Source organism: Orbicella franksi, chromosome 1 (genome assembly GCF_964199315.1).
Source record: "Orbicella franksi chromosome 1, jaOrbFran1.1, whole genome shotgun sequence".
Taxonomy (NCBI): domain Eukaryota; kingdom Metazoa; phylum Cnidaria; class Anthozoa; order Scleractinia; family Merulinidae; genus Orbicella; species Orbicella franksi.
In genome coordinates this window covers 15,392,992-15,405,480 of record NC_138145.1, presented here as the reverse complement: position 1 = coordinate 15,405,480, position 12,489 = coordinate 15,392,992, and the positions used below count along the sequence as shown (strand labels likewise).

The window sequence follows — 12,489 nt, the reverse complement described above, 5'->3', positions numbered from 1 at the left end:
ACAATGTAATTTTACTACCTCGTCAAATGAAATTAAAGAAAATGTTCAGTGCTTTAAGTGCACAGCAGTTATTGAAAGCTGACATGAAGGGCATATCGTATATTAAGCAGGCTTCAACTTTATCCAGCGTCAAAGGGCCATACTGTGCACAAAATGTACCTCCGGTATTTGCCATTACCAGGAAGCTCCATACAATGGCCTCTGTGCTGTAACTGGGTATTTGCTTCCTTAGTTGTGTTTTGCGTTTCTTGTCCCCGAGAAGATAAATCGTCTCTTAAAAACTACTGGATGTTGGTCTTATCAGCTCATTACGAGACGTTTTTTCTATATCACTTATTTATAAGCCGCGGCCCCTTGCCTATTTATATGTCCACCAAAACCCGTTGTTAGCTTATTGAGTTGTATCGACCCAGCAATTGGGATTAGTATAGGTAATCATACGATTTCGAGTTCAATTTGGAATGAATTTGCACGACTGAGTTTTTCAAAAAGCTGAAATTGCACGAACCGCTTCGGCGAGTGCAATTTCAGCTTTTTTAAAAACTCACATGTGCTAATTAATTCCAAATTGAACGAGAAAAACCGTATGATTACTTATTAATAATATAAACATGAAAAAAATTTGCGTGGAGGAAATGCCGGAAGACCTTTCTTGAAGCTGTTTTTTCTCATTCTGCACTAAATGTTCGTCATCATTTTATGTGACATCATTGGCTTAGAAAATTTCCTACTTTCTTTCAGCCAATCATAATCTAGAATTACGATGTGTAATTTGCACTGTTGTTACACTTTTTGCACTGGTGTTACACTTCAACTGCACTGCTCTCAGCCAAACAGGATCGAGTAATTTTTTCATGTATATTATTATTACCGGAATTTCACGGTATGTGAAAGATCGGCATGCTCAGTGTTTGTGTGGTCATCTCTACTTTGGGTGGCATTTTATACAAGGGAACGAAATCAGTCCACCATGCAACGGACAATTTCTGTTTTACTTTTAATCCATTTTCCATCCAGTTTTATATACCTGGACCCAGTTGTTCAAATAAAGGACGGATAACGCCATCCACCTGATAAATTGCTATCCAGTGGATAAGTGTTTACAAAACAAACTTTGCTATCCACTGGATAGTGTTTTATCCGGTGGATAACGTTATCCACCTTTCGAACAACTGGGGCCCGATTCTACCATGCATCAGTGCAGTACCACACGATATAAAAACACCAATAAACTTTATCTTACCTAACTTGTCTTTCAACATCCGCGGATTTCGCGAATAAATTACTATAACTTGACAAATATATTTTTTCGAAAAACACAAAATAATAAAAATAACGGTTTAAACAACATCTTTCATGAAAATGCACTACATGAGGTGTTCACTAGAAAGATTGTTCAATATTTGAAGTCGAAGTCCACTGGGGAGAATTCTCTCTATTTTCAGTGCCATTTTCAGTATAGTGAAGTGATTCCAAGAAACTTACGCAGCATTCCCTCCCAAAAAGTTCTTCGTGATCATTTCGGGTCTAGTTTGCCTGACAAGATCTGTGGACATCATTCGGTGGGGATCGGGATCATGCGCGGTCATTTAGGGAGCTGTGACATCATGCTATGACGTCATACAGACGTCAGTTCAATGCCATCAACGTAGCCTGCTCCCCTGCTGAAGGGATAAGGCGGATTTCTCAGAGTAAAAAATGAAATAATGTAGCACATTTATTCAACACGGAAACATTTGCCATATAAGTCCGTTGCAATGCATCCACCTTTGTTCAAAGAAGGTAATACATTAGCACAAGGCCGCTCGGCTGAAACCTTCGCCTTTGAATTCACGAGTTTTAACTCAATATTTTATATTTTCAAAAGTTATTGTTAACAATAGAAATAAAGAATGTGATTTGGGCAACTTTAAAGTACAAATAATATCAGAAGTACTCCATATTTCCAAGACACCTTGTGAGTCAATTCTACTTCCCATTTACAGAGGGTAACACATAACAGTAAAAAACTGACGAACCAGTGGCCCTCTATCGTGAGTTAAAAATTAAAAACTATTTACACTTATAAGATAATAAAAATACAAAAAAGAATACAGCTAAAAATTTAAAGATATGATAAAAGCTAAACATTTAAAAAATTTAAATCTAGATATGCACAACTAAAAACTAAGCTAAGAGTTTTTGGACAAAAAATATTTTCTAACAGAACATTTAAAGGTGCCAATGGAGTCTTTCTTGCGAATGTCTAAAGGGATGCTGTTCCATAGTTTTGCTCCATTGGCTTGGAAAGTTCGCCCCCCCCCCCTCCGTTTCTTTGCTGTAGGAGGGGCACACTAAGTTATATTTTCCATAGCGACTGGTTCTGGTGTGTCGGTCTGAGTTTCTCGTTAAAAGTTCTGTTATATAGCTCGGACAATTTTTTTCATCTTTGATGCGCCTAAATATTAAACTAGTCCTTTTCAGGTTTAATTCTTCCTTAAGTGGCAGCCAATCAAGTCGTCTGAAAAGCATCTCGCTTCTTTCACCGATATCTGCATCCAAGATTACTCGAGCTGCTCTCTTTTGCAGCTTGGATACGCGGATAATGTTGTCTTCTGACGCAGTGCACCATGCACATGAGCCACACAACATTATCGGCTTGATCAAGGCGTTGAAATAAAGCTTACGCTCAGCGAGAGGCAGGTTACGCTTAATCTTCTTCAGCACCGCAATACGTTGTGACACTTTTTTACACATGTCATCTATGTGTTCAGTAAAACTCAAGTGAGTGTCTAATTTTACCCCAAGTAGTTTCTGTGAAGTTGTTTGCTCAATCTCGCTACCGTTGCATGATAATTTAAGATTCGTGTCTGGAGCCTTCTTTTCCAGTCGTTTGCCAGTTACGAGAACACTTTTTGTTTTAGAGGCATTAAGTACCATCTTGTTGTCAGATGTCCAGTCTGTAATCTTGTTTATGTCTTCTTGGAGCCTCTGCTTAATTGCAGGTAGATCTGAGACTAAAGCGGAAGTACTTAAAGTAGTGTCATCTGCGTAAACGTCTACAGTCTTTGTCTTTGCAGACAACGTGATATTCTAGAGAATATTTTTTATTTATCCAGTTAAAGAATTATTTATTCATATCACGCGATTATTTGAAAATTTGGAAGCAAGTCAGTCTCAAGTACATCATCACGTGTTCTGAAATGGGGCAATAAACCGCCCAAGCGAAAAAGATCTATTCTTTTTGTTGAGCATGGTGATAACATAAAGTGAGTCCATTACAATCAAATGGATGGAGTTTGCAATCCAAATTACTTCATTGCTTTCACAGCCAATCATTGAGAAAACAAACAATAAGCTGATTTTTCTATTGACGTCAAACCCACCGTCGAATTTGTCAGGCTTTGGCGGAAATGCCGCAATTTCGACAAATAATTAAAAATTCAGCCCGAAATGAGCTTACTTTTCGAACTGTTGAGATGGAAGTGTGTGGAACTTCATAAATCAGAAACACTTCAGAGTATTTTAATTACCCAAAGCTAAACGAACTCATTTGTCTTGGCTCATTGGCCAAAGATAAAAGGGATTGTTTCGTCGCCTATTGTGGCTCAGCTCACGCGGATCTGACCAAGTCTGTTTTATATTCAAGAATTTTTTCCCGCTGATGACATGTTTTGAAGTCGACGAATTCCTCGTCGTTCTTGGTGACCTGTTCGATGTCGCGCTAAGTTTCGGACGTTGTCTTTGGTTTGAAAAGTTTCAAACAATCTTTTGTCCCTCAAACGAGGTTAGTGCTTGAGAAATTGAGTTTTCTGGCAGTCTTGTAGTCAAGCTATGTCCGATTAGTGTGATATTGTAATGCGCATCTTTTCGTACTGCGATGCATATACGACAGAGTTTTCTCAAGAACGTTTACAGCAAAATCGAGTCTTTTGCAAATCACAGTAGCCACTCGCAGTGATTTACGGAGATTTTCATAAAGCCACAGAATAAAGCTTGCCGATAATAGTAATTTACCCTAAAATGGAATTCAAAGACCGGAAATCGACTCACGTATGTTGTTAGTATAAATACAGCATAATGTTCATCCTAGTAACATTTAAAAATCGCTAAATTGTTGTTGCTTTATTATTGCATACTCAGCTGCGCCGTGAAACTCATTCTGGAGTGATTGGTTTGCTCGATTTTTCCAGTGGTGGAGGACACAACTTGTTAACTTTATGATATTGACAAGCAATGTACTTGGACCTACTTGAAGCAGAAATTATGATTGATCGAATGACTGTATTTTGAGCAAGTCACGACCTGGTTTTACACTAAATTACTGAGTAGACATCATTGGAGGTCAGTTCAGTGAGTTAATTCGATTCACATGGCAGATGTGGAATTATCGAGTGTGGCTAATGGGTCGACAGCGCGATGCCGAGTTGTAACACGCAATGGATCAGACAACACCGCCGCAACGAACAAACAGCCACTAGCCGCCACAGACAGCTACAACATCGAAGCCGCTGCGGACGCCAAACTCCGAGGCGATTCCATCGACATAGGTTTAATCCAGAGAAGGACGTACCTGTTATCTGCAGGGATAGGGGACACGAATCGGGTTTTCAATCGTTTCAAAGGGTGGATCGGGCTCGTCATATGGATCCTAAACGTGATCATTCACTTCGGATTGGATTTTTACGAGGCAGTGTTTGTGTTTGAAGTGTCATGGGCCACCTGTATTGGGGTGTTTTTAATAACTCTCCTTGCCTGCTGTTATTCAATGATAAAACACTCAGTACCCTGGTTCATTAAAGGAGTGAGAAAGCTCAAGAAAGATGGACATTACCCTAAAACTTTACGGCGCGTTTACCTGATGTTCAAGGTAAGTTTGTGTACTTTGTCGCCTTCATACTGATCCCTTACTGTTTGTTGATTTCGAAATAAAAATGTTATATTTTTATCAGACACGTTCAAAAGCGTTTTGCGGCTCCATAGCAGTGAGATTAGCCGCGAGATCGTATTGTGATCAGACCCCTTCTGTTTGAATTCTTTGCGCAATAACCATCAAATTACTGACCAATTTGTGAGCGCTTTTATATCACAGACCTTCATCGCTTTTACAAGATTAGCCAAGATTACTTCCCTTTCGGGGAGATCTCAAGAAAATTAGAATACTGATCGGATGCAGGACTTCAATCTCTTGTCAGTTACGTTCCAAAGCATTTATCGCTTGTGCAATTTTCCCACACTACATGTTCTATAAATGACACTGAAAAACAGTGTCGTTAAGGATCGAACCACGTGAGTCCATTTTGTCAGCAATCAATCATTCGATTTTAGTTCGACCTTGGCAGATTGGGGTTGGGTGTCGTTATTTAGTTGTACGCTTTCTTTTCAAAAAATGTTTACTTTACGCCGGAAAAAAGTACAACTTTTCCTGAAGCTAGAAAGTAATTCACTTGAGGTACACAATACCCTGGAACCGAGAGGCAATAACATGCGGATGTATTAGAAGGCACACATTTAATTGCATTAGTAAGTTTTCTTTTGATGGTATTTTGTTGATTTTATATTGACCTGTATTTAAGTATCCCCTGTGGTTATACAAGAAAGCCATTCTTAAAATGCCACAGAGCTCTCTAAATGAGTATTTTTTTTTACTTAATCAAGGTTTCCGCTGGAGTCCAGAATTCATCGATCGAATTTCAATTTCAAATAATTTCTATTAATTTGTACATTGTGTGTCTAGAAACTAAAGAGCTTTATGTACAGATAGAAATGTTTTTATTGCTTACGTGTGTCTCAAGTGAGTTTGAAAAGACTAAAATTAATTAAAATGCAATAGATTAGTTTGTTATTCTCAGAATAGATTGTCTAGCATATTTATTTTCCCAATTTTGTTTACTTCACTTTCAATGGAATCTTTTTTGATTATGGAATATCTGATTGTATATCAGATCCGATTAAATAACACCAATTAAAAACCCGAGATCAACAGATAAGGTTACACATTGTTCTATGTTTTTATTGAATATGCAAATCAAACGGACAGGAGGTGTATTTAACTGAAACCAAAACTAATGTTACACTTCTGTGCAACCTGTCGGGAGGATAAAATTTGCAAATAATTTCCCAACGCCTTTGTAACGATTTTCAATTTTTCTTTCCATCAAATTAGTTTTTTCTTTTTTAGAACCGTTTCTTGGGTGATAAAATAAAAGAGCTCTCATGCATGTTAATGAGTTTCTCGTTATGTTCGTGAAAGTGACAATTGAGTATTTAGGCAACTGCTGCCTTGTTGTCAGGAGTCCTTTTATTATTAGCTATGAGAGCACGTTAACAAAAGAACTGCTCTGTGAGCTAAACGATGATGATTTTGCGATTTTTAATCTTCATCTTCACCCCAATTCTTTATGCCAAAGAAAAGGAAAATCTAGTTTTTCGAAGTCTCGAAATGGTAAATTGCTTCATGTTGCAATAAACTATCAAAGGAATATTTTTCATGATTTTGTTTTACTTTGGCTCTTGGTTCCTCTTTTCCAGTGTTCAATTTATTTGACCGAAATAAACGAGACAAAGGGGAAACTCTTTAAATGGTTTTAAAATGTGGACTGATAAGGAAAATCAGTCATTCAACCCTTAACTTACTTAAGTGATCAGTATACAGTTTCTCTTTACAATATGAACACAGGAAAAGACAGGTGACGAGAATGAAGAATATATTCGTAAGATGGTTGAAATTTTCACTAAAGGACTGACTTGAAAATAAACGTCAATCGTTTAAGGGCCGGACTTAACATTTCGAACGTTGTACTGAAAAGATTAACCGACTCGCTGTGTAAAAACTCTTTTTCTTTGGCCATCTTAGCTTAACCAGAAATAACGGTGGTGATAAACATGACAATAAAACGCATTGTTGGAACTTGGCGTTTCGTATGTTTCGGCATACATCTTCAGAAGTGACCGTTGGGAATAGAAGTAACCTGAATTAAATTTTAAATTTAAGATAAGTGACTAATTAACAATAACAATGACAGAAGCTAACTCGCTGCGTTTTTGTCGTCAGTTTATGCCAATCGTAGTGGTGATGTTTGCTATGGGTGCAGCCATGGGCCAGTTTGGTTGTTATTGGTACGATGGAGCACTGAGACTGAGTTTCTCCAAGCTGTCCAATGAAACAGGAGTTGAAATCCCAGGGGAAATCGATGTGCTTTTCAACATACTCAGGGCAACCAGTCTCTTCCACATCTTCTACGGATTCTGCCTGTTGCTCGTGTTCCACCTGAGTTTGATCTTCATGATTCAAAGTTCCATGCGGGAATTCAATGGTGAGCTTTTCGCTGAACGATCATAATTCTTGATTTTGACAATAAAGGAGCTCAGTCACGGTATTTTCAGTTGTTTTGGCCACGTACAAAAATTACCTTTAATTTAAGGGAAACCTGGAAATAGTAGTTTACTAAGATAGAAAAACACCAAACAGATAATAATGATAAACCACAAAGAAACAAGGATGGTTAAGGATGGAGAAGATAAACACGGATTACAAACGACGCACTTGAAAAATTTAGGCTAAACTTTTCAAGATGCGCAAACCGTGACACAGTTCCTTTAAGAGACACCAGCCCAGCCTTTGTTATAAACGAATCATGAGCGGAATCTCTTCAAGGTTGAAGGGGTTTCGGGGAGAGTTGTACATGCATCCACATGTATACGTCAGCGGAAAGCATTTTTCAGGACTGAAAACACTTAGGCCAGAGCTTGCGTTATCTAACATCCTTTCAGATAGTAATGCTAGTAATGTTATTCCTGTATACCCAAGTTAGAAAACCTTTATTTGCCACTTTACAAACGAGAATTGAAAGAACCTGGGACAAGTATTATCTCGCAGTGGCTTGCGGGACTGTTACTGGGACAAAACAAAAGACGTGAAGCAATGTTGTCCCCAGTAACGATTTTACAAGCGATTGCGAGATGTGAATTGGCCCAGACTCTTCTCGTTTCTAAAGTGGTGAATGGCAAAGAACTAACGTTGGTAAAAACTTGTGTGTTTTCACAGATCGTATGGGTAAACTTTTCCGCGAAAATCCGATCCAGATTGCTTTCCCTGAAGCTGTCAATCTGTTCTCCGCTCGCTCCAAGTTCGTTCACGAAGCAAGCCAAAAGAGCACGGTAAGATGATGGTATGCCTTTCTTTCAGGTGGTTCGTGTGTTGACACTGATGTGTGGGAGTCACTCAAGAAATAGTTTTTGTCAAAGAAAAACTATGGTGATAAAATCTGTTTGCATTGAAAGTCTTGAAACATTGATATGGGAATAGGGGCTGGTGTAATCAGTTATCATCGATAAGCTAATTCAAGGAGGGACCTGTCTGACATAAGCGTTTTGATGCAAACGTTTTTAAACACCACAGTTGCGTGTCCCTTTAGCTATGAACCACAAGCTTCATCCCTTTTCACAATTGACTTCACCATGCCTACACAGTCTCTAAAGCGTCAAACATAGTGCCACAGTCTCTCTCTTACCCAACTCTCTCTCCTGACAAAACTGTTGCACGTCAATATAATAACGACATTTAACGATAAATTTCAACAGAGACGCGAGAAAAAAAGCTGCAGCTAAGTCCTGTAAGCCATATAAGGATGGTTTGGATCTCCCACCTGGGGGAATTAATTCCAAATATTTAGATAAATTTGATCAGGGCTTGAGAAATTCTTAGTTTTAAAACTCATTACTGATGAAAAGCTCAACTCCATAGAAGCAGTAGTCTATTGACTATTAAAAACGTCAAAGGAAAAGTTTCATTGATAGTATCAGAATTTTTTGTTAGTATCATAAACTTTTGATAATATGTAGGTTATCTTTTCTCAACAGGTTGTCCTTACCACTCTTTTAGTTGCCTGCAGTACTTCCTTCGTTCTAAATGCCTACAACTTCCTTTTCCTAAAGCGCTTTGCTATTTACGTGTGGTTCGCTATAGCTCCCCTTATATGGGTGGTCTGTCCTCTGACCGGGGCGGCCTGGGTTACCAAGACATACCTGAAGTACAAACTAGTCGTGGTGAACGCCTGGGTGGACATCCCTGAGGTATGGCTTTTGCTCGCTCTTTTGTTTTCGAGATGGAAATCATTGTGGAGAGTCTCCCGCCCCGTCCACACTACGCCGGAGGAATTTGAAAACGGAGGTTTCACTCCGAGAGCGTATCTCAAGTATCGAATGTCTTCCGTCCACACTACGCCGGAGAAATTGAAAACGCAACAAAAACCGGTCATATTTGCATTTGTGTTTGAGTAAAACTCGGGCGGGGGAATATCATGATTGTCGTGACGTCATCGTTTTCAAAAAGCTTCGTTTCCAAAATGATTTCCGTCCACACTAAAACACAAAGCCGGCGTTTTCAAATTCCTCTGGTTTGAAGAGCGTTTTCGAAAAGCTCCGTTTTCGGGACGGATTAGTGTGGACGGGGCCTAATAGTGGCGTCTGCTCTTCATACGCTTTGTTAAGTTCAAAAAATTATAGAATTTAGCTTGACATTTCTATCAGCATCTCCAAATGCTTTTCTTCACTATGAAAAAAGTATATGCCATGACGCTGCGAATGAGACGCTAACTTGCACCTACGGTCCTTTTTACTTTTATCAACTCCAAGCTGAGAAGTACCTAAGTTCCAGACAACTTTGCCATTATTATTCGGTTAGGTCTTAATTACATGTAACAGAAAAATATTAAATATTGTGATGATTTATTTCGCAGGAACACGAACTCGAGGCTTCTGCGCATGATTACTTACACGAAGTGAACTCGAACGGTCGGTCCAGATCTCCCTCGCCGGTGAAGAACATGTGGGGCTCGACAAGAAGGACGGCAAAGACAGAAAAAGATCAAGAACCCTCTACAAAGGCTGGCGATGCAGCTGGTGTTCAAAATCAAGGCTTTAAAGAGGACGGCAGCAAGCAGGCTGCCATAACGGCAACGAAAAAATCTTCACACTCGAGGTATTAATACATAACCTGAGCAACTGGCGGAAGTTTGCTTACCAGTGCTCTTGTTTTTGGTGGCGAGTGGCGTGGCGTTCTCTCCGTTTCATTGCAGAGGGATGGAGTGAAAAATTTACTCGTGGCTTCTGCGAGAGAATAAAATGGCAGCTTCGTCACCAAAATCACTCGCTCACTATTCCCGCCAAATACGTACGCTAAAAAAGACCCGGGAACAATATTGCGCTTTGCACTCTGCTCTAAACCACCTGCTCTGTAGGCTAGAAGGGGCGTTGCCTATTTGCGGAATAATCAATATATGAACGGCAACCAGGGTTTCCAATTGGCTTTAGCTTTAGGTCAATTTTTGAGCTTAACGGCTGGCAACTAAGAATCTGACTGACTCACTGACAAAAAAAGCAACGACCAACAACAACAACAACAACAATAACAAGGAAAAGGAAACAGCAAGCACTCAAAAACAACAAACAAACAAACAAAAAAGAACGTGTGTTTTGAACATTAAGGCTCCCTGTACATGTATGCCGTATTTTCTTTATACAGCATTGTGTTTACGAGAGAGTTTTCTTTATTGTGTTAGGAAAAACAGCGAAATATCTTTACACTTCTCTGTGGACGAAAGATCATCTAAACTGAAAGGAGGATCTCTGAAAGGCGTGACGCTCAATAGAACACCCGAGATATTACTGACGGATTGTGATGAGGTAACAGAGAATGTTGTCCCCTCACAAACCTTTCTTATGACAAGGTCTAGAAGCGAGCCTTCCCTGACCGATGTTGAAAAAGTAGACCGATTTTTTGAAAACCAGGACGCTGTCTTGACCGGAGGCTCATCGAACGAAAACATCCCAGATGTGGAATCTCGATCGCATGTGGTACGAATAGACATAGAAGGCTCACAATCGTCGGGAACTCGAGGCACTCAACTAACTTCCGGTTCCGGCGACACTATGACGACGTCGTCTGAATTTACCGCCAGTTTCTCAAGCTCCACGAGAAGCTCGGACGGTGGGAAAGTCACTGAGCAATTAAAAGTTCCTTCCCGAGAGGAAAACGCCCATACCACGGGAGAAAAGAAAGATTCTCTTCCAAGGGCGAACTTTCTAACTGGCATGGCGAAAACATTTCATCAGTGGAGAACAAAAACAAAGAAAAAGAGAAAGTTTAATTACGAAAAGTATATTATTTACCTAGAGAGTATTTTACCAACGGTCGGCTTTTCCATCGGGGGAGTTATAATAACCTTCAATGGAATTTATACCTTTATTGTCGTTTTGACTTTTTTAGTTGGGGTTTTCGCTCAAGAAGCCTTCTTTGGGAATTGAAAGTTGAAAAAAGGGATGAGCAAAAAATGAAATCAGAGAGATGGGAAATGGGAAATAGTATCTGCAATGTTGATAATTTAATTGGGAAGTTTAAAAACGTGGGAAGACTTTTTTCTTAAACATAATAGGTAATTTTTATATTTATACTACGAGGTCTGACCTTGGGAGCTGGGAAAAATGTGGAAAAAAAAATTTTCTGAGAGCTTGGTCATTTTATATTTTACGATAACGCCACGGAGTAATTATGAATATGAGTTTAACTTATGCTTGTCAGCGTTCGGTTTTTATACTTTGAAAATTTGCTAATTTTTATTAAACAGTTAATCCTTATCGACATTGTACGTTTATTTATGTATATCTTATTAACCAAACGCAAGGGCTGTACCGGGAGATGATCGGCCTGAGGTCTCGGAAGTACGGACCGAGCGCAGTGGGGTCCTTAGGAAGAAAATCGAGGGCTGATGTTTTCACTGCACGGTCCCGAGCAACTGTTAATGAGATAGATTTATTACACGACTGAAAATGTTTCGAAAAAAAAAAATGCCACGATCACGGACTGGAAAAACATTGCAAACTTCAAGCGCGCAATTCTGATTGGGAGCCCGCTAGGCATGTACTTATGTCTGATGTTAAACAAAACGAAGGGAAAGAATGTTGAACAGAAAAGAAAACGAATGTTTCATGTGAGAGCAAGTTCTTCTAGAAAAGGAAGCCATAAAACTACCAGACAATCTTCAGAGCGATCGTGCGGGATCATTCGGGGCAGTGCCGGTCCAACACATAGAGAATATTGGACCGTCAATTAAACAATCTGATTGGCTGATTTTATTTATTCGCACTCTGAATTAACTTAGTCGTGTAGTAATTATATGTAATATCTTCCCGGTGAATAACCTGTAGTTATTTTGATTGCCAAAAAGTCAGTTTGTTAAAAGTCAGTTTTAGTGGTGCAATGCATGCATTTACGAAGAAAATTGTATCTGGCTTATTATAAAGTCAGGGACGGCGGAGCCGGGGGCTAGCCACCCCCCCTCTCCAATTTCAAGCAAAAAATGCATCAAAAAATTTTTTTGCAAATATCTCTAGACCCTCTACAAGTTAGCGCCTCTGGCGCTCGCTTGTAAGCCCCCCCGCCCCCAATTCAAAATACGCTCAGCCAGCTCCGCCATCCCTGTAAAGTGCCTTTAATCACTTTACATACAC

At 39.4% G+C, this 12,489-nt stretch overlaps 1 protein-coding gene across 1 annotated transcript; it reads left to right on the top strand.

Moving 5' to 3' along the window:
* Positions 1 to 3,377: 3,377 nt before the first annotated feature.
* LOC145492266 (uncharacterized) lies at positions 3,378 to 11,618 on the top strand. The gene is made up of 7 exons (XM_081471665.1): positions 3,378 to 3,766; positions 4,123 to 4,849; positions 7,034 to 7,295; positions 8,027 to 8,139; positions 8,842 to 9,054; positions 9,720 to 9,961; positions 10,542 to 11,618. Exons 2-7 carry the CDS (start codon positions 4,352 to 4,354, stop codon positions 11,284 to 11,286), a joined length of 2,073 nt encoding a protein of 690 aa, XP_081327791.1. The 5' UTR covers positions 3,378 to 3,766; positions 4,123 to 4,351; the 3' UTR covers positions 11,287 to 11,618.
* The last annotated feature ends 871 nt before the right edge of the window (positions 11,619 to 12,489 follow it).

Coding starts and splice junctions, on each gene's coding strand:
- LOC145492266 (XM_081471665.1), top strand. CDS start 4,352: ATGGCAGATGTGGAATTATCGAGTGTGGCTAATGGGTCGACAGCGCGA. Junction 9,055..9,719: donor CCTGGGTGGACATCCCTGAG/GTATGGCTTTTG, acceptor TTTATTTCGCAG/GAACACGAACTCGAGGCTTC. Junction 9,962..10,541: donor AAAAAATCTTCACACTCGAG/GTATTAATACAT, acceptor TTATTGTGTTAG/GAAAAACAGCGAAATATCTT.